Source organism: Camelus bactrianus, chromosome 3, assembly GCF_048773025.1.
Source record: "Camelus bactrianus isolate YW-2024 breed Bactrian camel chromosome 3, ASM4877302v1, whole genome shotgun sequence".
Classification (NCBI taxonomy): Eukaryota; Metazoa; Chordata; class Mammalia; order Artiodactyla; family Camelidae; genus Camelus; species Camelus bactrianus.
In genome coordinates, this window is record NC_133541.1 from 101,987,552 (window position 1) to 102,014,471 (window position 26,920).

Consider the following 26,920-nt stretch of genomic DNA (forward strand, 5'->3'; position numbering starts at 1 on the left):
AAGTCCTAAGGCAGCTTCTCCATGGCCTGCCTTTTTTGGACAGTGCTTGCCTCAAGGTGAAAGGCGGAGCCATGGGAGGAAGCACCGCCGCCATCAGGAACTGATGCATTCGCTGCCTCGGTGACATCACGTTGGCACGCACACGTGCAAGTCTTAGACCCCCTCTATTTACGCTCCGTCCAGCATCTCTCTCTAGATCGGAGAACGTAAGCCCCCAAAAGAAATCAATCAATGGTAATGAATGTGAAAGGACTTTAAAAACTGTAAAATGCTTTGCAAATGCTAATTACACTGGACTGTAGGATGGGTTGTTATATAATTTGAAATAGTTAAGTAATTTTCCAGGAAGAAGGGTTCCCTGGGCCAGCTTCCCTGCAGGTCTTTTAATATGTGAGTGTTGTGCTTCCCCATCTGGGCCTGGGGACTGGGTCCAAAAATACAGCTCGAGTCCAGAGCCCGAACCAGCCAGACCAGGGCCGGGTGGCTCATCTGTTAATCCCTAGACTGGAGGGCTACGCCTTCTGTGAGCATACCGGGTAGCTGAGACCATATAGGGCAAAGAGAATGCAAGTTGGCCTGTTTTTAGTCTCTAAACAACTGTGACTAATTTAGAAAAACTAGGCAGCTTAGCAGCAAAAGAGTAATTCTTGTTAATGAAACCTGGCCTGTTCCGGAGGGGGCCCTAACTCCCATGACCCAGATTGCTTTTCTCCCAGTAGAAAAGCTTAGGGATTTTATCCTGTTGGTGGGCAGAGATGAACCTAATAGCCTTGTTTGCTTTCAAAACATCCTTTTAAAAATAATCTGGTTCTCCTTTTACCACTGTTCTCTTTTTGTGTAGAACAGAAGAGAGGCAAGCGAGAGAGAGGCAGGCGAGCTACTCCCTGTGTTACGTCTCACGCATGTCCACACACGCACAGTGCGTTGTACCAGAGCGTTTAACAGCCCTGCCTCTGCAGTCAGACTGCAGACTGCCTGGCATCAAATTCCAGCCCTACTGCTCATTCAGTATGTGACCCTGGACAAATGTTGGCGTTTTCTGAGCCTTAGCTTCTTCGTGTGGGACAGTGATGGATCTCACCTCATAGAGTTATTGTAAAGACCAAACAAGGTAATTAATGGAGTGCTTACTGCCTGCCTCACAGTGAGAGCTTGGTTGCTGCTATTATTAATGACAGTCTTAATAATCTAAAGCAGGCAGGAGGTAAAGGGATTTCAGAAAGGGGTAAGAAAAGGAAATACAAGGTACAGGAGACACTGTCGTAGGAGATGTAAGTGTATTGGAAACATGTTGGTACAATATTGTGAGCTTATGCTGTATTTTATAATGCATATTACATCACTCATGTAGGAATGATATTACACTCTGTGAGTACTGTGTGGCCTTCGTACCTCCCCGATTAGCAGTGTGCCCGGGAGACCTGCCCGGTTTGCTGTGTGCTGTCAGTGTCCGGCCACTCCCCTGTCTGCTGGCTCCACTTGACAAAGGTGCTAAGACACCAGCAGATGACGTGAAAGTTTAAGCCAGCCATTTAGTGCAGCCGAGCCTTGATAACCCAGAGGAAGCTGGCCTCCCCAAGAAGGCATGCACGTGTTCTTTTTCCTTCCCCAACACCTGATATGGGCAAAGTCTGTGCTAGGCCCTGGGGATGGGGGGCAGGGAGGGAGGATAACGCCTTCCCGGGTGTCTTGGAGGGTCTCGGAGGCGAGGGAAATGGACAGCGACAATCTTATGAATGATGACATAATTCACTAAGTGCTAAGCAGGAGAATTGAGGAACTGGAGTTGTAACGAGGTACCTGACCTGGCAGGGGGTGTCCAGAAAGACCTCTTCGGGAAGTGAGAGGGATAAATTAGGAGAGAGCTGAATGAAGAGGGGCCACAAAGCTTCCCCAGCAGAGGGGATCAGCATTGGGAATGAAGGCACCGAGGCCTGAAGACTTTTAGCCCAGAAATCTGCGAGCTGGGGGACCACAGTGGAAAAGGGTCTGGAGAGCTCAGCTGGATCATATGGGATCTTAAAGGCCATGCCAGCAGTTTTCAGCTTGATTTAAAATAGTCAGAAGCCTTTGATGGGTTTTAAGCAGGTAGTGGTGTTGGATTGGAGGAGACCAGAGGGCAAATAGAGCTGGTCACACACTCAGAGTTTAGAATAGCCTCCACTTTAGACAGCAAGCTGTATGCACAGAGGTACCTTGGCTTTGCTGCCTTCACACAAATCCTTTTTCCTTTTCTCTGAAGAATTTTCAGCACCAAGGAGGCTTCTGTTAAGTGTGTGTTAAAGTTGATGTATACAATACTGGGGAGTACTTAACTCTTAGCAGTGATGTTTACCTGTCTGAAATACAGTTTTATACATTTCGCCAGAAGCAGGGAAGACATCAGTAGTGACTCCCCGAGCTCTGAGACCCTTGGGTGGAAGCCGTGCCACCTGGGGGTGCCGCACGTCCAGCCGTAATTATCTGTGAGGGGCTCTGGAAACCACCCATTTGGCCCCGCCTCCTTTCTTCCTTTCAATTCATTCTTCTCTCTTGACCTTCTAGTGTTCACTCTTTCGTTATTAGAAAGCACCTCTCTGACTCTGCCAGCCAACTACAAACGGAATGCCATCACATTTGAGGAATGTTGCATCATTTTCATGTTTCTGTCAAGAGTGAAGCCATTTTCCCTGCGGGAAGGGAGTAGAAAAGGTCTTTAGTCCAATATCACTCTCGTAGGCATACCTGCTTTTTCTTCCTCTGTCTTGCTTTTTTTTTTTTTTTTTTTTTTCTTCTTCCAGTTTAGTAATTTGGGTGGTGAATGAGGGAGCAGCTTTTTTTTTTTTTTCTTTCTATTATAACCACGACTTTTTTCCCCACATGCTCAAGCATGGAACCACTCCCACGCCATCTAGTCAGTTTTGCTTGGGTTTTCAGAGGGAAGAGGATGCCTCTTTTAGTCTCACTGAACTAACCCTTAGTCGTGTGGGAGCAGCAGAGTGCGAGGTGAAGATTATGGGATCTGCAGCCACACTGAGTTCCCGTCTTGGCTCTGGCCTTCGTTAGCTGTGTGACCTCTGGCAAGTTAACTAACTTCTCAGTGCTTCAGTTTCCTCATCTGTAAAATCGTAGTGATAGTCTCACCTGTGTGTCTCAAGGCGTTCCCTTGATGGTTACACTGTGTAAAAATATCCATCATAAGCACTCCCTGAATTATTCAAAGCTTCAAATCTGGCTTCTCACTGGATAGCCATTCCCAGAAAGATGTTAAATATGGTCGGTGAGAGCATGACCCCAGTCAGTACACGGAAAAACTTATTTTAAACCCTCATTCTGGTGCCAGCCATTGGGACAGCCCAGAAAAGCTGTATTTATGGCTCGGATGGGTTTCCTTGGCAGGGGCCAGCTTAGCACCATCCAGCCTGGTCCCATCTCACCAAGTTCAGGTGGTATCCAGGCAACACACACAGACAGCCTGACTTAGTAGAAAACACGCAGCCAGGGGTGGCGGGGATTCCCCCCACCACTCCCCACTAGACACTAAGGATGAACTTGAAGTTGTTGGAAGGAACCACATTGACAGCCCCGGAAACCAAACTTGCCCTGGTAGCCACAAAAAACGTAGAGTTCTAGCAGCTTCATTTCCAGCGAATCTTTCCTGGCCCCAGGGCTTGGAGCTTCTTTACCTCCGAGAGGGTAGTAGGGAGAGAGGTGATACTTACTGCAGCTGAGGTGCAGGCCCACTCAGCCACTTTCAGAATCGGTAACCGGGGCCTAGCAGGGACCTGCCTGTGTGCTGCAGAGAACGCAATGCAAGGTCGTGATGCGGCCCCTGGGCCTGAGACCCCCATGAGAAGGGGAACAGTCGGTGTAGACGTGTCCCACGGGACTGACCGCAACCATAATCACTCAAAGGAGAGCGCTCTGTGTGGCCTTCCATCAGGGGAGTGTCTGGAGCCGGGCTCTGCAGGGAGATGGGCTTTGGATGGTTAGGGGAGGACTTGACAGGCGGGCCGGGGGCAAGCTGGTGCCCTTGAAGGCGGAGTGAGTGTGGTGGGTTTGCTGTAGCTGCCTGTCAGCCTGTCATGCTGGAGGGGCTTATAGGGAAGTGATGGAAAAGAAGTAATAACATATTTTGAGTTTTCCTATAGATTTGAAGTATTTTATAATTTTTATTATTTTTTATTGAAGTATAGTTGATTTACAATGTGTTAGTTTCTGATATACAACATGGTGATTTACTCATACATGTATATATATTCTTTTTCATTGTAGGTGATTACAAAATAATGAATATAGTTCCCTGTGCTATGGGGACCTCGTTGTTTATCTCTTTTGTATATAGCAGTTTGTATCTGCTCATCCCAAACTCCTATTTTTTTCCTTCCCTCCTTTCCCCTTTGTTTCTATACTGTCTCCCTTAGCCTTTTCCCCCATGTTTGTAAATTGGAGCTAATATTTGTACCCCATACCCCTAGAATAGTGCTTTTAAAATTGTTAAGTCATGGCACATTAGTGGATTTTGAAACTGATTTAGTAGATGTAAAAAATGGATCGAATAGAACCACAAAGACCAGAATTTATCACGCTGTTTCTGACATGCATGTACGTATGTGTGTGTGCCTCTCTGTGTGTGTATATATGTATGTAGGTCCTTGTGAAATGTTACATGGGAAAATTCATTTCCTACCATGGGTCATTGTCAGAAAGCTTGAGAGCTACTGTTCTAGACTTACTGTATGAAGATCACATAAACATAAAAAAGGGTTGCGGAGCTCCTTGTAAACCCGAAAACACCTTACCAGTTACCGTTATTACTGAACACTGGAAGCTGAAGCAGACAAATAAAGGGTGGCCGCTAAGTGTTGCCCTGCTGCTTCTCCGCCCATCCCGTCCATCTCAGATAGTGCTAATCGGTCAGCACGCTGTGTCCGGGGCGGGGGGCCTCGACACAGCACTGCAGGGCTCAGGTGACAGCTCTTTGTAACCCAGCCACAGGCTTAGGTATTGCTTAAGTCTGTCAGGACCAGTCTGTGGTTGTAAAGTCCTACTCGGCGCTTCCAGAGCTCTGCCTCTCGTATAAGCACCAGGAGAACAGATATGATGCCTCGGACAGCATGGACATCTCTGCATTACAGGCCCCCACAGGGTTGTCTCCTGTCTTCTCCCTTCATGGGGCTCCCCCACCACCATCCTCATCTGGAAGGGATTTACCTCCTTCTGCCTCCCGAAGGCCATCAGAGCAATCCAGGGTCCCCATCCGTTTTCCCATGAAACAAAGGGGACAAGAGACCATTTTCCTTGGAATGTGCACTTTCCTCATTAATTGCATTTCCCGATGCCGGGAGCATGGGGCGCAAATCCCCCGCCAGCTGCCCGGAAGGCAAAGGCATCTCCCTCAGGAGATGCCCTGCTTCTCAGCTGAGGTGGCAGACTCTTGACAGTCACAAAAGGAAGCAGGCCTTCACCAGGTTAAAGTCGCACGTGCCTCTGTGTCTCTGCAACCTGTGGAACTGACCGCTCTCTCAGGAGGCTCCACAGAAGAGTCCCCGTGGACCTGGGAGAGGCAGGTCAGAACCTCCCTCAGCGGGATGTGCAGTCGTGCACAAGAGACCTTTGTGTGTGGATTTTAAGTCAAGACTCAACATGCCATTCTGGGCTGTGAGAGGAAGAGCTCACGCAGCTCAATTACCAAGCCAGAAAGCAGGCTCCCCGTGTTTTATAGACCTCACTAATGAATGAGTCCCGTGGCCTCGGCTGGACCAGGCTCCCCCGCGCCCTGCCAGCCCGCCTCCCACACCTCGGTATATTCATCAGCTATAATGGATGGCTGGTGCCAGCAGAGGCTGAGGTCTGTGCCTTTCTCTCTGGGATACAGAGCGATCTCCAGCCATTAATAATTCATCGTAGAGTAATGAACATAGCCATACCAAGTTGTGAGCAGTAATAACCGAGTGATAGATCAATTTGTTACTTCAGTGTGCTGAAAGATAATGGTGGTTAGTCATGAAAGGTGCAGCGTGCTTTCCCCCAAAAGTTTCCTAAGACTTAGATCAATGTGTTTTTGTAAGTTCTAAAATAAAATGGGTCATTAAAAAGGAAATGAATTATGGTGGGTAGCCTCAAGCTGATTTATATTCAGAGATGCTTATCCACAGTTAACCAGACTTTTTTTCCAAATGCCTTTGGTCATTGGGGCCTGTAAATCAGAGTAATTATTACTCATCAATTAAATCTAAGAAATGGAACACAGCTCCAGCCTTCGAAGAGGGAGGCTGGGATTGTTGAGATACGTTCCCCCAAAATCATCAATAATAATTTGAAATTTTACGAGTAAGTAGCTGGAGTGAGAATAATTGTTTTATTTCTGCTCAGAAACCCCCATGATCTTTTCACACCTCATTGAACTTTAGTTGTGTTTCTCCTGGGCCAGGCCCTGTGCTGAGCACTGGTGTTACCGGCTAAAATGAGCACGATCTCTGTCCTAAGGCAGCAGTCAAGATGTTAGTAACACAAAATAAATCCAGGGGCAGGCCAACCCTCTGACTTCGCTGAGGAGTGGAGGATTGGGGTCAGACTAGACAGAAGACTTCAGACAGGAAGGGAGCTATTTGAGGTGTGCCTTGCAGATCAACAGTTTTCCAAGCAAAGAAAGAAGAGAAAGAGAACGTTCTGGGGAGAGGAATGACAATGGCAGATGGATATGAAAGCGGAAAGAGGATGGGGAGTGAATTATTCTCATCATCACTACATTTCCTATGTGGTATCACATTTACTCTGTACAACAACCTCATGAAGTAGAAGTATAATTTACCCCTTATTTTTTTTTTAAAGATGAGGAATCCAAAGCTTAAACATTGAGTCCTTTGCCCAGGGACCCAGAGCTGGGAGGTGGCAGAGGGCTTAGAATTGAGTTGGAAAAAGGAATGATCTTTCATCAGCGTTTGGACTTGGTATTAAAAATAATGGGTTGTTGTTTTTGATGCAATAGAAATGTTTATACTAGTTATAAAATTCTGGTTTTTGAAGTGAAAAAAAGAAAAGTGAATGAAGGGCTGCAAATGGCAAAATAGCCTTCTTATGGGTGAGTTGTACTCCATTACATATATATTCTGCATCTTCTTTATCCATTCATCTATTGATGTGCACTTAGTATGCTTCCGTATCTTGGCAATTGTAAAGAATGTTGCTGTTAATAGTGGGGTGTATGTGTCTTTTTAAATTAATTCTTATTTTGTGGTTGGCTTTATTCTTTTGAAAACTATGTAAGTTTAAAAAGCTAAAACTCTAAGCATTCTTAGAAACAATGAATAGTATATATATGTAAGTTTTAAGAACATATGCAGTATATTATATATATATATTTACATGTAATATATTGTACATGTGCAGTCAGATTGTAACGATTCTATGTAATAAAAATGAAAAATGAAAAACAAACAAACAACAAAAAAAAACAATGGGGACCAGTAGCGGTTTATCATCACCGTTATCAGAACAATCCAGCAGTGGAAGCATCTCTGAACCCTGAACGTACACTGTCTCTGCATTCTCAGCCAGCAACCCAGTGAGGTGCAAGACCCTTGGAGTTTTCCACAGCTTGAGCAGAGCTGAGATTTAGACAGTTACTGGTGGTGGCGGGCAGGATGCAGCCGAACCCAGGGATTCTAGTCAGGGAGCCTCGTTAAGAGGCTGTTGCTTTAGGTGGATGTAGTGTTGAGAAGCGTGATGGTGAAAAGCAGTCATCATCCATACCCTGTATTTTTATATTGGTCTACAATTTGAAAGTCCTTTCATGCATAAATAGCTTGTTGATTCGTTCGCACAAGGGACTTTTGTGACAAGGGGGGTAAGTAAGCCTACTGACTTGGCTCATTTGGGAGGGGAAGTATAAGAGCATGGAATCCGCTTTCCGCGCAAAGGAGCTGATGTTGAAAGTAGCGATGTGACAAGCAGCTTGTAAATATGCAGACTTGCTGATTGACTGAGGCCCAGAACCAGTCTTTCCCCCCTCGCCAGGTACAACCTTGGCCATCTGCATGAACGCTTGCAGACTAGAAACGTGATGGGGTTCTGGGTAGAAGGGAAAACTATAACTAAAACCAGGAGATTCAGCTTCAACTCAAAAAAAGGTTTATAAAATATTCTTATGTGGACCAGAAACAAGCCAACGCATCAGTGGCAGGGTCTCCTTGCTGCAGGTGTTGCTTAGCAATCAAAAAGCAAACTCCCTTCCTGACTGGGCCGTTCCAGTTATCCCTGCCCTAAGCACCCCTTTCAGAAGACGAGTTCTTATGAAATTAGACTTTTAGCCCTGGAAAATTAAAGGAAAAACACACATCTGCTGATAAAATTGATTGATGTAGTGTTTCAGTAAAGGCTCAGTTTCAAAACCAGCACTTAAAGCAGTAGAACCTCTTTTCCGCCTCCAGAATAGAAGTATCCAAGAGAAACAGTGCAAACATTTATAGAATTGTGTGAAAAAAAAAAACGCTCAGTATAAATAGCACTAATGTTAGGGAGGTGTGTCTGAGCAAACTCCTTCTCTGCCCAATTTCTCTCCAGTTTCTAGTAATGAATAGTTTCCTTCTTCTAACAGGTGATTTAGGGAAGTCTCTAATGTTTTCGCAACAATACTGAATGGCCTTGACTTTTAACCCATTTGTCGTCAATAGATAGTTTGTATATTTTTATATGCAGGGCCAGCAAATGAACAATTCCCTCTTATGGCTAGGTCATGGTGGCCCGGGTGTGGATTTCAGATATGTGTGTTGAGTAGTTGTTTATCCAAAAATACACAGATGTGTTTAGCAGCTTACTCAGACCCCAGTCCTGCTGACCTTGAATGTGCCTTAGACTTTGAGTGTGACAATATAAACACACCCATATACATAGATACACAGTAGTGTGTTTTTATTTCTGTTTATGCCACATGTTTCACTTAATGTAAACCTCGTGTCTGATGTGATGGGGCTTTGCTACGTCAAGCCTAAAGTGCTGAGTTTCCTGACTGAGATCTACCCATTTAAAGTATTAGGTCTATTTTGGGCCTATGTTTGCCAATGCATTAAAGCCGTCAGGCGTTTTTCTGCTGGCACTGGAGAAAATGCTAATGATCACAGTGGTTTCAGCACCAGCCAAGTATAAAAGTTGTAACTAAGAGGGATTAGCAGTTACCTGGATTTGCCGAACAGGGATTCAGAAGCGCAGACATTCACATGTCGGCAGGCGGCTACTTTGGTTGGTTGGTTGTTTTAGGCAAAATGGAAATGGTAAAGAGTGTCACATCCCAAAACAGCAAAGGAGCCTGAGCACTGGAGAGTTCTGAAACTTTGGTAGATGAAAAGATGAGTGGAAAAGTCTCTCTGTGGACTCCAGGGGCGTCGGAATATGGCCCCAGGTTTGCCTCCTCCCAGGTGAGGAGCCTGGAGGTGGAAGGATACAGGAAGTCCACTGTCTCTTCTGCACTATTTCCCTCATTTGTGCCGTTTCTTTTCCTTCCTCCCAGTGTTGCTAACAACCACAAGCAGAATTTGATGACGGTGGCAAACCTTGGCGTGGTGTTTGGACCCACCCTGCTGCGTCCTCAGGAAGAAACCGTAGCAGCCATCATGGATATCAAGTTTCAGAACATCGTCATTGAGATCCTAATAGAAAACCATGAGAAGGTAATACCTCATTGGTCACTGTGCGTGGAGAAGTGACTTTGGGGAAGCTAGGTTGGAACTGGCATGCAGGGTTGACCAGGGTTTATGTTGCTGGCTGCTCTTACCCTGTGGCGACGATAACGGAGTTGCTGATAGTGGTGGCGATGGTGATGGGGATAAGCATCTTGGTTGTGGTGGTGGTGGCATTGGGCAACATTTATTGAGCATTTCTCTTGTGACAGGAACTCTGCTAAGCACTTTAGGTACGTTGTCATTTTAACCTCACAACAATGCAGTGAGGGAGGTACTCCTGTGAGCCTCATTTTGAAAATCCTCTTTACCCATTTTCTTACTTGGTTGTCTTCTTATGAATGTTTGAGTTTTTTAATGTTAGGAGTAGTAAGCTATTTTCCTTTCTGTTGCAAATATTTTTCCTAATCTATAGTTTTCTACCAGTTTCATACATGGTGGATTGTTTCATACTGTGTGTGTGTGTGTGTGTGGTCTGTCTTTTCCTTTAGGGCATTGGAGTTTGTGGTTGGTCTTAAGAAGACAGCCCTCACCCCACATAATGAAGTAGATCAACACAACTGCCCTTAGAAAATGATGCAGGGGACATCAAGTGTCATGTGTCCCAGTTCCTAGTAGCAAATCCCTGTGAAGCATCTCAGAACCTGCATGGTCCCTTAGAGTACCATTTGACAGCCACAGTGCCGGGATATAATGAAAAATGCTTCCTCCTAAATAAAACCTTTACCTCGAATGGTGAATTAATCGTGCCAGATCACCTGCAGAGTAAGTCTAGAATCTGACCACTGAGCACCTGCATGGATGGCACTCCAACACAAGTTGTCTGGATTTTTCCAAGAGCCTCCTCATTTGTACCCCTGCTCCTACCCTTGGCCTGTCTCTTCAGATCTCAGCCACCAGAGTGAGCCTTTCTGAATGTTAGAGCAAATCATATCAGTTGTCTGCTAAGAAATGTCCAGTGGCTTCCCATTTCACTGACTGAAAGTCAGAGCTCTCACAGGCGCCTAGGGTGCCCTCCACGGGCTCTGCTCTCCCCTCCATCTCTTGCCTCATCCTGTCTCCTACCGCCCTCTCCTTGAGTTCCCTCCTACAGCCACCGCGGCTGCCGCGCTGTCCCTTGCACATGGCACACAGTCTTTGCAGTTGCGGTTCCCAGGGCCTGTGACACTCTTCCTCCATACAGCTACATGGCGTACCTCTTCACCTCTTTCAGGCCTAGATGAGGCCTTCCTAGATCTCTCTCTTGAAAATTGCAAGCAGTTCCAAAGCAGGGGACAAAACGGGCAGAAGCCCCTCAGTATGCACTCAGTACGAATGTGCTGGATGAATGAACGGGCTCTTGTGGTAGCTAGCCTCCAAAGTGGCTCCCAGCGACCCTTGTTTCCCGGTGTTCACTGCCCTGTGTATTCCCCTCCAACTGTGAATAAAGGATCCCAGTCCTGATCCCAGTGGGGTCAGTAGGAATCAGAAAATTGCAGAAGCAACAGAGTGTGACTTTGAAGACTAGTCTTAGGACCTTGTAGCATTTGCCTTAGTTTCTGGACTTGCTCCCTCTGGGGGAAGCAAGCCACCATGTTGGGAGGGCAGACACAGCCCAGTGGGCAGGAAGGGAGGCTTCCTGCCAACAACCAGACCAACTTGGCGGCCATGTGAGTGAGCCAGTTTGGAAGTGATTCTTCCAGCTCTGGTCGTGCCTTCAGATGTTGGGGCTCCAACTGACACATTTAGTGCATCTCATAGGAGACCACTGAGTTAGGCCTCCTCTGAATTCCTGACCCACAGAAAGTGGGAGAGATACTAAATGTTCTAAGTCACTAAGTTTTGGGGGTAGTTTGTTACAGAGCATTAATAACTAGTGAAGAACCTCTGAATATAAACTTTCACAAAGTCACAGAGGTAGCCTGCAAAATCGTGTAAACAACATAGCCTTTTTCTTACATGATTAATAAAGAGATATGAAATCAAATGATTTATTTAAAGAAATTATCTGCTCTCTATCCCAAACTTTGGACCACTGTCTAACCACTTCCCTCAAATATAGTAAATCAGGTATAGGAGAAGATTATGTTATATACGATAAAAATAGACTTGTAAAAAGAGAGTATAACCAAATAGCAATTAATGATGTGGTTTCTAAACACAAACCACTTGGCTTTAAATCTGCCACCTCTTACTAGCAGTGTGACCGTGGGCAGATGACTTAATTTCTCTGTGTTCATAAAAGTACTTTCAGTGCAGTGTAACGGCTATAACACAGAACCCCAAAACATAAGTGACAATAGAAGTTTATCTCTTACTCACATACCAGTTTACCGCAGCTATTCTGGGAGTGAGATCCTGCACAGTGATTCGGCAACCCAGGTTCCTTCCGCCTCGTAGCTCTGCCTCCCGCTCTGCAGATCTCTGCCATCAGCCAGTTGGTGGGGGAAATGCGGGAGCATGGAAGATTGAGTAAGATGGCATGGATCAAGTCGAGGAAGAAGCTTTCCTTATTTTCTTCCACATTCCATTGGCCGGAACCCAGTCACGTGACCACATCTAACTGCAAGGGAGGCTGGGAAATCACCCTAACTGTACTGAGCAAAGGGAAGCAAGTTTGATGACAAGCTAGCCAGTGAGCCACATGCCCTCTGGTGCTTTGCTGTGAGGATTAGATAAGGTGATTTATGTAAAGAATTTAGCCAAGAATCCAGCACGAAGTAAGCATCAAGATCTGTAAACCACTGTTTCTCGCAGTCTCAACAGAATTCTCTGAAAATGGAGCCTAGTTCCATCTCTAAAAGTGACATATGCCCCTCTCTCAAAGTAATACTTTTAAATATAATCTTTTCTTAAATAAAATAATAATAAATTTGAGATAAATTTCTAAGGAGTAAGTTTGATTATGTTTCATGTCCCTAAGGGGCATATGCAGGTTTATAGCAGGCAGCGTCTAATGGTTTTTGAACCGTAACTGTTTTTGGTGTCCTTCGGCCTTCAAAGCCAGAAAACATTGGAAAGCGGCATGATAGAAAAAAGACTGGAGACTGCTAATAACAATATTGAAACTTGCGTAAACAAGCAGCCATCCTGCCTTGAGCACAAAATACAGAGATAGAAATGAAATATGAAATGCATGGCCAGGGCTGCAAGTCCATGGGTAGGAACTGGTGAAAATACGCAGCTGGTTTGGTGGGTTATAAATTATGTTACTCTCTGCTGTGTATCTGGGGAGGTACACATGGAAAGTCTGTTGCAGAGCTTCATTATGTGTTCTTTTTCATTCATCTCTGCCAGAGAGTGGGATGAATCACGGTGAGGTCTACGTTCCTGTGGGAGCCAGTGGAAGTGTGAGCGGAAACATTCTTGGGATGAAGGCTGCAGCAGAGTAGACGTCTCCAGCCCTAGGGGAGCTAGGGTACCACCTTGAGAGAGGCTTTTAATCTGGGGTCCATGGTGGGCTGGAGTTACAATGCAAGCACAGTGTATGTATATGATTCTGGGGAGAAAGTTTCTTACTGTTCATCAGGTTTGCCTTTCTGGTGGAAAACAACTTAGAGTAAGGGAGCTTGACTCCTTTTCAAATGTCGCTTCAGGCCTGGTCTGGTAGAAAGTGAGCAGATGCCGCCTTCGCCCCCTTTGGTACCCGGTGATGTTCACTTCACAGGAATCCAGAGCATCTGCAGCCATGCTCTGAGAGCCCCTGGCTTTCTGGAGACAATGCTTTGGATGAGTTTCCTGCCAATAGAACTAACTTCAGCCAACAGCAAGGACATGTTGATGTCCTCAGATAAAACTGTCATCTTCCTTTAACATCCACAATATGGAGACCTTAACAGTATTTAGGTATTTAATAAGCATTCCCTTAGGATGGCTATAATTTTATAGAAACACACACACACACACACACACACATCATGAGGGGCTCCTTTTCTAACTTAGTGCCAGAAGTTGGACAAAATCCTGAAACCCCACTTGAAGAAATGCTTTCCAACAGCATTGCTTCATCCCGTCCCCAAAACAAGAAGTGTTTGATAGCATATGCCCTAATACAGGTCGTAAACATATCTCCCCCACAGTTATGGGGTGTAATATTCTCTCATGTTGTTAAGAATATTATATAGCTCAGTGGTAGAATGCTTGCTTAGCATGCCTAAGATCCTGGGTTCAATCCCCAGTGTCTCCATTAAAATAAATAAATAAACCTAGGTACCTCCCCCAGTTCAAAAAAATAAATAAATAACTTTTTAAAGAAAGTTGTGTACTTTGTGCCTTGGAAAATAATTGGGAGGGACCCAGAAATAAGTAGAAGACTGTGCTGGAAAAGAGTTTAGAAACCTGGGCATGGGAGCCACTCATGGACATAGAGAGAGGAGAAGCCATCAGATGTCTGTTTTGTCTGTTTCAGTTATCTATTACTGCGTAATAAATCATTTCCAAACCTAGCCACATAAAACAGCTCACAGTTCTGTGGGTCAGGAATTTGGGGAGAGCTCACGTGTGTCCCATGTAATATCAGCTGGGGTGGTTTGACTGCAACAGGATGGTCTTCCTTGCCTGGGACCTCCGTCCTAGCTGTTGGCTGGGACACCAGGCTCCTCCTCCATGTGGCCTCGCTCTCTCCGTGTGATCTCTCATCGTTTCATAGTCTCAGCTTTCAGAAGGGCAGACACAGAAGCTGCAAGGTCCCTTAAGGCCTGGGCCTAGAATAGACAGAGTGTCACTTCAGCTATATTCTTTTTTTTTTTTTTTAACATTTTTTATTGATTTATAATCATTTTACAATGTGTCAAATTCCAGTGTTCAGCACAATTTTTCAGTCATTCATGGACATATACACACTCATTGTCACATTTTTTTCTCTGTGAGTTATCATAACATTTTGTGTATATTTCCCTGTGCTATACAGTGTAATCTTGTTTATCTATTCTACAATTTTGAAATCCCAGGCTATCCCTTCCCACCCTCCACCCCCCGGTAACCACAAGTCTGTATTCTCTGTCTGAGTCTATTTCTGTCCTGTATTTACGCTTTGTTTTTGTTTGTTTGTTTGTTTTTGTTTTTGTTTTTTAGATTCCACATATGAGCGATCTCATATGGTATTTTTCTTTCTCTTTCTGGCTTACTTCACTTAGAATGACATTCTCCAGGAGCATCCATGTTGCTGTAAATGGCATTATGTTGTCGGTTTTTATGGCTGAGTAGTATTCCATTGTATAAATATACCACATCTTCTTTATCCAGTCACCTGTTGATGGACATTTAGGCTGTTTCCATGTTTTGGCTATTGTAAATAGTGCTGCTATGAACATTGGGGTGCAGGTGTCATCCTGAAGTAGATTTCCTTCTGGATACAAGCCGAGGAGTGGGATTCCTGGGTCATATGGTAAGTCTATTCCTACTCTTTTGAGGAATCTCCACACCACTTCAGCTATATTCTGTCGGTCAAAGCAAGTCACAAGTCCAGCCAGATTGAAGGGGTGGGAAGTAGACCCCACGTGTAGATGGGAGGAGCAGCAGCTCGTGGAGGCGGGGGAGGAACCGTGGGCTGCCGTCTTTGTAGGCCATCTCCCAGAAGGCCTTCATCCCCATCACTGGCATGTTTGGGTGTAGTACCCACCAGAGAAGACGTCCCTTTCTTACTGGTGGCTCAGCATCTCAGCATTTCTTACAGAAGATGTTCTTCTGTTTCTCCTCAGCTTCTTCGCATAACCGTGGGGCATCCAGCATTCTATGACAGTGACAAGTTCGGTCCTCACATACCCTTTGTAAGCCTCAGTATGGAGAACTAACTCCTCGGTGTCTGAAACTGGAAAAACATCTTTGTCTTTAAAACTGACATTTAAAAGAGAGAGAGGTTTCTGCTGGCTCAAAAATTCAACTTCTTTTTCCTGATAAAACATCTTTTGCAAGAGAAGGAAAAAGACTTCTGTGTTTTAACTGGTGAAAGCACATGGCCTTTCCTTCCCTCCCCCCTGTCCCCTCCCCTTCTCCCATCCTCTCCCCAGCTCTCCCTCTCCCCTTCTTTCTCCCCCTCCCTCCCTCCTTGTTTAGTAAGGACTAACACTAGACTTTCAGACCAGGGGTTTAAAATGAAGATAAACTCCTTTATATTGTTTCTGGCAATCCACACACCCCCAAGACACCACCTGTTGGTCTAGAAACATCCCTGACTGAGTATCTCTCGTCACAGAGAATCCACCTCTCTATCCTTTGTGGGAGCCTTAGCGGTGTGTCTCACACAGACCTTCAGCTTGGTCAGGTGATGCGCGGTAACCACGTGCTAACCTGTCGTGATGCCCAAGACTCTCTGTCCTTCGCCTCTCGCACAGCCCTGGGAAGAGAAGCAATGTTTGGACCAGTCTGTTGAAAATAAATATCCCAGAGTAACTGAAGGCAGAGAGGAAAAAGCCAGAAGAGAGGAATTGTGTTTCGAGGCTCAGGGTGATTTTTATTTTTCCATGTTGTTCATATATACTGATTTATTTACTCAGTTGAAAGTAACGGGTCATTTTAATGTCTGTAATGTAGAAGTAATAATAATAATTATTATTATTATAATAATAATAGTCATAGCCAACTTTTACTTACAGCTTATTGTCCACAAGTATAGTGCTAAACAGCTTTACATCCATCATATCATTTGATTTTCATAGAAACTCTATAAGATCAATATTTTTTGCTCTATTTTACAAACCATGACTCTAAAGCCCAGAAAGTGTAAGAAACAGCTGGTTAGGAGAGGAATTTAGGGCGGCTCTCACAACCTAGGCTACCGAAATCTATTCCAGTTAATTCTAGTCGCTGCATACGTTGTGCATCTGCTGTTGACCTAAGAGAAGTAAGGCGAGCCCTTTTCCCTAAGGCCCTCCTCGTTTCTCAGGATGGAGCTAACCATAGCACAGTGCGCTAGCAGACAGTCAGTGAGATGAACAGTATATGGCACCACTGAAGAGAAATAATCTAATTCAGCTTGTACTGGGCTCTGACAAATAAATAGACGTTTTCTGGGCAGAGAAAGACTGGAGACAGGAGGGACAGCCTTCTAGGAAAACATTAATCAATTAATCAACATTAATTCATGTGTATTAAAATGACACGGTTGTGAAAGGACTGTGGGTTACATGTTAGCAAGTGGTTGGAGATGATGCCAGACAGTTGGGTTTAGCCCATTTGTCAAGAGTCTTGAAAGCTATGGGAAAAGGTTGCATTTACTCCTGGAAAACGGGAGCTCTCGGAGAAGTCCAAGGAGAGGGGTGAAATGATTATATGAGCACTTGAGAGGGACTTCCCTGGAATCTGAACCAAGTTGTACTCTGGTTGCTGATGTCAAAGTCATTCATTAAATAAATAACAAAACCAGAGTTGACCATACTGTTGTAAACTTGTTGCTATATATTTTTAAAATGTTGGAGATTATAACCTTTGACCGATGCTGATTATGTGTTATAAGTTAGAATAAGACCCTCATGGCTTTTGTTTGGCTCTTCTTGCCAGACTTCCTAAAGGAAAATACTAGCTCCCAGCATCCTTTCCCATCAGTGTTTGCATACCCTGGGCTCCACTTGGATTACATGAGAGTCTGGCTCTTTGTATCTGTAGTCAGATTTCACAGTTGAAAGTTGAGAGGGCAAAGATTTTGGCTCTTCCCATGCTTGTTTTAAAGGTAATAATCAATTATTTTAAATTACCTTTTCTGTATGGACAGACTCTTTCCTCCAGCTCACAGCTTGTCACCCTGAGCCTTAAAACATCAAGTAGGCTGGTATTTGAGGTTATAGTGGAAGTTACCAAGATTTTTATGCTTCTAGTTAAGATTTTAAAACAAAACAAAATATTGAATGCTGTCATTGTCCAAGATAGCCAAAAGCCCAGAAACTCTGCTGTTTCTTATAAGGGTTTTCTTCTTCTTCTTCTTCTTTTAAAAAAAAAAAATTAACTTCCAAATGACTATGAAAAATTTAGATGTCTGGGAAGAACAACCATGTCAACAAAACCAAACTACAGCCTTTTATGGTTTTGGTTAAACGAGAAATCTCAGGTTATGTGAATGTCTTACATCCTTCTGTGAAGTTCCAACATACAGCAGTAGAATGGGGTCCACTTGTTCTTCAACAGTTCCTGATCTTTCTTTTGGCTGTGGCGCTCAGAAGGGTTTCTGCCCATGAACAGGACACGAGTGTGTACGTGTACCACATGCTTTTATGAATATTGCCCCTTTTAATGCTTGTTGATATTTTATGAAATAAGTTGTCATGATTCTTTTCCCGGTCCACCGGCTTGCTTTGGAAGCAGTTGGAGCTGTCCGTTCTTAGAAATGCCCGAGGATCACTGCCCCATTTCAACACATGGTGACTTAACATTACATGTCAGGGAAGAGAGCCAGCAACCATGGATGGCCCAGCTTAACACCCAGTATAAGCAGCAAGTCCCGAGCAACCTTATGTTCCCATTAAAATGGTAGTGTCTTTCAAGACTATCTTGATTCGAGTTGATTGGGGCCCACCAAACTGCCTTGATCTGCTTTTACCAAAATGTTGGTAGCACTGAAGTCCTCACATCTATATTGGGATTTGTGCACAAAATGTGTATCAATTAATAGGAGGCAATTGATTTGAACCATTTCTGGCAACTGACAAGTGTTGGGCAGTTGTATTTCATTTCCTTGGTATTTCAACACCTGTTAATATGCAGAATTAACGATGAAGATGATGATGATAGTGGTGGTGATGATGGTGGTGGTGGTGTTGATGGTAGTGTCCTGTTAATATGCAGAATTAACGATGAAGATGGTAATGATGATGGTGGTGGTGATGATGGTGGTGTCCTGTTAATATGCAGAATTAATGATGAAGATGGTAATGATGATGGTGGTGGTGATGATGGTGGTGTCCTGTTAATATGCAGAATTAACGATGAAGATGGCGATGATGGTGGTGGGGGTGATGATGATGGTGGTGGTGATGATGGTGGTGACCTGTTAATATGCAAAATTAATGATGAAGATGATGATGATGGTGGTGGGGGTGATGATAGTGGTAAATGCCTGCATGCTTACTCCATGGAGAGGATAATCCCTGTTACTGTGGCCTGCTTGAGAAGCTAATCTTGTATCTCATGACCATGGCTTTTGTCATTTGCTCATTGATTTTAATTTTTTGTCACATTTCCTTACATTGGTTCCTGAGTATACTCTTCCTGGTCCTGTCTATGTTAGGTTTAAAAATAAGCTAGATTTACTTGTATGCTGGCCTGAAGTCTCCTGTTCTAGGTCTTTTTTCTTTTCTTTTCCTTTTTTTTTAAGTTTCAAGTGCTGTGTAAACTCTTCTTCATTAGCATGATAAGGTTTGTGGATCTGAACATGTGTATTTCCCCCCAATAAAACCCTAGACAAACTAATCACTGTTTGGACTGTGAAGCTCTTTTAATGGTTCTCGAATAAGGGTGGAGTGTTGTTATGTTTGAATCTATTTCTCTCTGTCAGCAAAGATAACTGGAAATAGAATCTTTCTGGAGATAAGGAAGATCACAGCATCCCATGGATTGATTACCCAGGCCGGCTATAGATACTGCCAGTTACTGACTGGAATTGGTTCCTTTTGAGGGACTTTTAATAAAACTCCCCAAATGACTTTGCAAATTGTTGTTCCCTGTGCCAAAATGCTGATATCAACAGGACATCGGACTTCCAACTGTCCTTAAAAAACCTCTCTGTGGCTGTAGGCTCTGAATTTGGCTTCTTAACTGTTACGTTAAATGAGCCCTGCTAAGTCTCGCCTGGCTTTCCAGTGGAGAGGCGCTGGGTTTATGGCTTCTCAAGCCCTGAGCAGCCGTGCTCTGCAGACTGTTGTGAGAAAGACTGGGCAGTGTGCGAGCCACCCCACCTCCGAAGCAGACACTCCTCAGTTTCAACAAGGCCATGCTTGTTACAGTCCTTTATTACTCGGGACCGTGGTGCATTTGTGTCTCCGGAAAATGCTTAGCCTCTTCTCTCGGAGAAGCCTTTCTCTTTTGCCTTGTAATCCCAGGCCTCTGTCGTTGATTTATTGTCTCGGGGCTACTTTGCAGTTATAGACCAGGAACTCTTCATCATGACCTAATTTTCCTCCCATAAAAATCACAGCACATAATAAAGAGTACACCACACACATTACGGGGAGGCTCCTAATCCTTGTAAATTGCAGGAGCATGTTACAGCTGGGATTCGAAAGGGTGTAAAAATGTGTGTGTGACATAGCTAAGGATAAACTCCACCAAGTGTCAGTGGTCTCCAGTGTCAAGACGGGCCCCGGGGAGGGCAGGGAAATTTGAATTTTGTAGACGACACAAGGGGGAAAGAACAGCAAATTCTAACGTTGCTGTAAACAGTTAAGATCGATGTTTTGCAAAGGGTAGTAATTAAATTCGCACTTATAAATTAAAGCCTCATGTCCTGACTACAAATAATCCACTGTTGAGTCTCCAGTTTTTTCCCTTCTTCTGCTTTTTTATTGAATGCAACCATGTCTTTTGAACACTGGGTGTCAAGCTGTGTGAGGTGCTCGGGTCCTCACCACTGTCCCGGGATTTTTTACAGATGCGGCAGCTAAAGGTAGGAGAATTACATAACTTGCTCAGAGTCACTAGTAAGTGACTCAAATCAAATCCATCAAGACTTCAGACCTTAGGATCTTTACATTTTGCCCTCTGTCTCTCACGTTAATAACAGGTATAAAGACCACAGGTGGTGAAGACCCAGACAGTCAAGCTAAGCTGTCTTAGGTCCCAGTCCTGCTGTTCCCATCGATGCGACCTGGAGCAGATTAGTCTCCCTGAGTTTCCTCACCTATAAGATGGCCAGGATCCTAGTACCTTCCTCGTGGGTTTATTGTGTGTGAAATACTGAGCTAATCCATGTAAATGACAGCATGATAAGCACTCAACAAGTTTTGGTTATCTTTATGGTCACTTACACCACCACTGCCTCCTGCCTGCTCTTTACCTGCCTGCACTTAATGTGCATGAGCTTTGCAGTGTCCCTGCAAGACAAGTATTAGATCCCCGTTTACACAAGGAAACCGGACTCAGAGGGGTTAAGGCTGTTGCCCAAGTCAAACCCAAGTCTGTGTAGCTCCAAAGCCTATTTGCTTTCTACCTGTATAATGACTGTCAGTTTCTTTCATATATATATGAAAAGAAATATATATATATATATTTTTTAAGGCGACATCGCAATGATGCCAGTGTCCGTGATGTGAGGTCAGAGTAGCCATAGGCGCTGCCCACTGCGTAAGCAGTGGAACTGGGACTCAGCCCAGCTCTGTGTGACCACAGAGGCCAAGCCATCCTGACCTCTCTGCCACACAGCTTAAGGGGAAACAGTAGCTTGATATTTACAGGTCTGCTAATTCCACTTAGAGGAAGCTTGAAATTGGAAATACTTGGGAGAGTTATCCTGATTTATATTTTTATTTTACAGTCTTCTTCCCCATTAGCTTCCAGAAGGCTTACAGCCTTCCTAATAACTTTTTTTTAAGGCATTCCTGGCTAAGTCAGAAGGCATTTATAAGTTTGAGCAGAACTAACGGGGCACTTGGGGCACAGGATAAATCCCCCTTTTTGTGTTAATTTGGAAAGTCTCTGTGACAGGAGTGGGTCGTCCCAGTCACGTGGTAGAGCTCGCTCAGCCCATTGCTCAGCGGTTACGTGAGCTCTCGCATCCATCGTTCAGTCAGGAGACTTGTGCTTTGATTCTTCTCAACAGAACGAAGGAAACTTCCTGGGGTTCTCTTGAAGTCAGCCCTTCCAAACGTAACCAGATTGGAATAGCCAACAAAACTGAGTCATTCGGCTTCTCATTGGAATTCCAACTCACACTCTGAGTACCAAGGCCAACTCTCGGCCCGCTAGACGGTGGCCTGAGAGTGAGCAGCCTTTAAACAGCTTACACGTGTTCACGGATCAGAAGTAAACGGACAACGGTCATTGGGGAGTGACGGCCCAGATGCCTTAATGAAAGCTTGTGTCCTCTGCTCTGATTCGGGCTGGTTTGCGGAAACGCCCGTGCACCTTGGAAAACCACGTGTAACAGTAGTGGTGAGAGTCCCACATCTGGCACTCCACGTTCTGCATCGGGCTGTGAGTGTAGCTGGTCCTGAGGACAGCCCTGTCAGAGTTCTTTGGAAGCCTGGGCCCGGCTCACACTGAGACCCAGAGAGCTGGCCTTCAGGACTGTAGATCCAGCCCGTGGCCAGAATCTCCATTGCCTGGAACTGATTCTGGTGTTTTTGAATAGCTTTCCTTTTTGAGAAAACAGCCACTGAGCAGAATGTAATTCTCTCCTGTGTGTTCCCCTGTCTCTTCCTGTTGGGCTGGGGATAAGCTGTGTTTTGGATGCAATTTTCCACGCACCTGTCTCACTCCATGCTCCTTCCTCACAACTCACTCTTCTTTGTTTCTCCAGCATTTACTCCAGGTTTCAGGAGGGAGTAAACGCGCACACTTTGGGTGACAGTTGAAATTAAAATGCGTCTGCGTTATCTTTGTTCCCATTGTGGTTGAGCAAGGATCTCATTCTCAGCAGCTTGTTAGGAGAGACCAAATTTGGAGGCAAGACATAAGGGGTGGGGGCCGGTGGCTGTATCTGAATTCATTTTCAGATGTTTTTTAGCTCAGGATTGCTGAACATGCTGTACTTGAGGCCAGAGGCAGAAGGGTGCTAAGAGACATCATTATTGCTTGAAATCCATACTTGAGGGTTTGGGGGACTGGCTTCTGTATGTGAACACTGGGCTGGGGAAGGTCAGCTGACTGCATAAGGACTGCTGCGGGGGTGGGGAGTGTAGGTGTTGGAAACTGCAGCGTTCGGGGTCCAGTCCCAGCCCCTCTCTTGCTGAGCTGTGTGGCATCAGGAAGTCTCCTTGTGTAATGGTCAACCTGCTCACTGTGCTGTTGACTTCTGGCCTAGAGATAAGTCATGTAAAGTACGTTGCACAGTGCCTGGCAGGTGCAAACACTCATACGTAAGAGGAAGTGCCAGTGATAATGGTGCTTGTCCCCTAGACTTTGTCTATCACTCAGCATTGTTTAGGGGAGAGTAAAGGGGGAGAAAGCTTTTTAGAGGCTGTGGTCCTTGAGCTCAGCAACAACCACAGTTTCTCTTTTCTCCCCTGGAAGCTACTCCGAAGGAGCCTGGAGACACACGTCCCACTGGTACTTATTTTTAGGGATTCCAACTCTTCTGGAAGCCAGGAGGTTCTTGTTGTTTTTGTTTTATGTCCCCTTCTCTCCTTACCTCCTCGCCCCAATTGAACTCAGCTATGTAGTGATTCAGTTTATTTTGTTGAAAATTCAGTCCCCTAGGGAACGTATGATAATGCTGTGTTCAGACAGCTGTGTTTGGGAGCGAGACTGACTGAACCAGCTGGCTGGCATCATTGGAGCCCAAGGACCTGCCAACTCATGGAGAGCAGCTGTTTGGGCTGAAATTCTTATCATTCTTATGACTTTGCTTCCTATATCTCAGCTTCTGAGTTCTGCTTTTAAATGCTCGCACCAAGGAGAGAGGGCCGTGAGAAAGACTCTCATGTCTCTAAGGCCACCCACAGGAGAAGGGAGTCTGGGTGCCACCCCGTCCCCTCATTACTCATGATTGTTGGGGAAGGAAAATCCAGAAGAAGGATCTTTCCGAAGAGAATAAGAGAGGATAACGAGTGGATCAGTAAATATTGGTATCTTACTGCAGTGGGGGTGTTATGCAACCCAGAAGGATCATGTGTACAATTTTTGTAATGAAGGGGGAAATGTTACAATATAATGTTAGATGAAACATAGGGGAAACAAAACCTTATAAAGAGTAGAGTCCCAGTTACGGAGAAGTGTGTTTCAACATTAAATGAGATCAATCCTGCTTGACTCAGTGCCCGACATGGGAGATATTCAGCAAGTCACAGCGACTGGATACAAACTCTCCAACCACAGGAAACATGTTTGCCTCAAGCGCTGCTGTTCCCAGAGAGTCTGCTAGCAAGGGGATGCTCAAAAGATCTTTCTTGATTGAGTGAATTAGTGTTGTTTTATTATACGCATTTAAAAAGCAATCCAGAAAATCTAGGGACACAGGTTTCTATGTTATCATCTGTAATTATATCTGTAATTGTGGCGGCTTAACCCCTCTGCCTCTGTCCTTCATTATCAATGGTGAGGACAGTACCTGACGCTGAAGGTCACGCATAACTGAGTGAGCTCCGTGTAAAACACATGCAGTGACTGTCCCCTAGGGAGCCGACATTGAATGGTGGCGGCTGTATTCACGATAAGCACTGTGTAAGTGGTGGCTGTTATAATAATCCTGCCATACTTGTGTATGTAGGGAAAAAGGTGAGAGTTGTCACGATTTTTACCTGTCATTTTCTTCTCATTTTTTTAACCACAGACTTTTTTTTTTTTTTTTAGCAATAAACGCTTAAAAGAAAAAAACTCAGTTGAAAATAAAACACAAATGCCAACAGTGGTTATCTCTAAACAATGGAATTGGGAGATTTTTATTTTCTGTTTTCTCCTGGATGCTTTTCTAAAATTTCCAGACTGTTTGTAGTGTTTATGCTACTTCTGTCATCAGGAGTTGGGGAAAACAATTTTTTCCCTTCCTTTTAAATAAGAAAAGATTGCTCAGCATCAAAGATAACAGAAAACTGCAGCCCGAGAAAGGATGCTTCCCTCTGAGGGAAGCCGTTGTTAAGAACTGGGACATAGAAGCCGCGAGGAAGAGTAAAGCGATTTGGATTAATTGGTTCTAGACAAAGGTGACCAAAATATTTTAAGTCCACTTCCCAGTCAGTGGCTTATATTTAGCACAGCTGCTTTCCATTCCCTGGGAGAGAACAACAAAAAGAGGATGGGTGGAAACGAGCGCAGAAGGGCTGAGAAGTGGAAGTGGATGGTTACCGAGCCCTGGAGTCTGCTTCTGAAGGAGAGTGTTTCAGGCCAGTCCCTGGGGATGCTGACAGTCCCCACGAGCAGGTGCTGGTGGTCTTTTTAGGTCTTTCTCCTTGATTCTCAGACACGCCCAAGCTTCTCAGTTGTACTGATTCTCCCCAGTTCACGGTAACATGTAACCTTTTTACGAAACTTGGCTTTGCAGATATTTAACACCGTGCCGGACGCCCCCCTCACCAATGCCCAGCTGCACCTGTCTCGGAAGAAGAGCAGTGACTCCAAACCCCCGTCCTGCAGCGAGAGGCCCCTGACGCTCTTCCACACCGTGCAGTCAACAGAGAAACGTGAGTCCCACCGCCCAGGCCCCGAGTGGTGCCCAGGGGACACCCTGCTACCCGCTGGCTGCTCGGGACGCTCACCTCCGGCCTCTCTCTGCGCGCTGCTGCCTTTGGTGCCCTTGAGGGCCGTGTATCAGCCTGCGTGCCCTCCCGGGTTCCGCGGCTGAGTCCCCTTGATGGGGCAGGAAGCAGGGCGGCTGAGGATGAAAGGCCAGGGCGGTGCACCGCCTGGTCCCCTTTCCAGAGCGCCTGTGGGCCAGCCGCTGGGCCTCTCCTCCGCCTGCTCAGCTCAGGCGTCATGTCTTTGGCCCCTCTTTTGTTAGCGGCTCCCATAGAACCAGTTTCCTACCCTTTTCTCAAGTTGTAATGAAATATTTACCAGTGCGAGTCCCAGGCCCCACGGGAAGGAGGCTCTGTGTGCGCCGGGCCTTGGTTTGCTTGCTCATCCTTCTCCTCTGCCTCTCCCAGGGCCTGGCGTGGAGCGGACACTTAATAAACCAGTGGAATTAATTCAGGGATGAATTGTAGACCACCATGCTCCTTGTTCCATGTAGCGGAGTGTTACCACCGCGACTGTCTCAAATCTTATCCTTAGCTCAGATTTCTGAGTTCTTTGCGGTGAGCAGGTTGCCAGGCCCTAAAACATCCAGTCTCCTTTCAGCTTTGGTGATGAGCGAGTCCAGCAGAGCAGGGCGGGAGGGGAGGGCCCCAGCTCTGCCCGAAGTCGGTGAGACGCAGGCTCCTGTGCTGGTGGCCACACGCGGGCCAGCCACCTACCTTCTCTAGGCCTCAACTTGCTCATCTGTAAAGTGGGGATAGTAGTACCCACCTCAGAGGGAAGTGGGGAGGATTTCCTGAGGTTACGTGGTTGGGCAGCTGGCACGGGCCTGGGCATGGCAAGGGCTGTCGCCTGAGAGTGGCTGTTCTATTAGTTATTGTCTGATCACACAGCGATGTCCAGGAATGTACAAATGCCACTCTGTCTTTAAGGAGCTCACCACTGAGCGAGCACAGCAGGCAACTGACTAGGTGATGGGATGTCGGCGCTGTAAGTGCTCTGGCAGAGATATGTGCTGTGTGCGTTAAGGGAGGCGGGAGATCACAGTGGCTGAAAGCACTCACGGGCCCCAGGTGCCTGGGCGAGGGTGCTCTGCTGCTCTCTAGCTGTGTGAAGTGGGCAAGTCACCTACGTGCTTCTCAGGGCCTCGGTCTCCTCTTCTGGAAAATGAAGATAACAATTTCTCCCTCTACCAGTATGTTTGTTGTGAGGATTCACCACTTCAGATGGTGCTCAGTAAATGCTGGGGGAGGGAGGTGTTACCACTGTTATGTGTAATTATCATATATCTTTATTTACTTATCTATTTATGGTATGTAATACATAAAATACATTTTATTTTTGTGTATTTATAGAAATATATATTTATTATATATAATAATTATATTCTCTATGAGTTACAGTAAAGGCACACATCAGAATAACGACCCACTCTGCCTTGAAGAGGAGAGCGAGTCTGTATCTGGATTGGCATCTTCCTCCTTCTTTGTTACAGAAAATGTTTTGTATCTCCTTGTATTTCAGAAGTAATGGCCTTCCTTATCCTTACTTCTGAAAACAAATCTTCCCCACCCTTTTAAAGAGGTCACTATATCCCATAACATGACTGACCCTTGGTGCAACCGTTTGGGTCATTTCAGATACGGTGTTTTTATGAGTAAAGTCACTGTTACCATTCTCATAGCTAAATCTGTTCATATTCATGATCATTTCCTTAAGACAAATTCCTGGAAGAATTTCTGGGTCAACGGATATACACAATTTCAGGGCTCTGACCCTGTACTGGGACTGGCTTCCTTTCAAACGATAGCTTACATTCCTCTTATGTGTCTGGCTTGGGCCGTTCTCACCGTGGTCTGCACCACGGAGCACTTGGAACAGGCCCAGCCTCACCCACATCTGCCACCAACACAGCACCAGGCTGCGGGGTTCTGCGGTTTCCAGGAGAGCCACGGTCACCGACCGTTTTGTAC

General features: G+C 45.3%; 1 protein-coding gene across 4 annotated transcripts in view; it reads left to right on the forward strand.

Moving 5' to 3' along the window:
- The window catches only part of ARHGAP26 (Rho GTPase activating protein 26), a 416,457-nt gene that overhangs the window by 304,922 nt on the left and 84,615 nt on the right, over positions 1 to 26,920 (forward strand). For all 4 annotated transcript variants that reach the window (XM_074360863.1, XM_074360867.1, XM_074360864.1 and 1 more), the window contains 2 exons: positions 9,488 to 9,647; positions 24,757 to 24,895. In XM_074360863.1, coding sequence (XP_074216964.1) covers positions 9,488 to 9,647; positions 24,757 to 24,895 — 299 coding nt within the window. The remainder of the gene's footprint in view (positions 1 to 9,487; positions 9,648 to 24,756; positions 24,896 to 26,920) is intronic.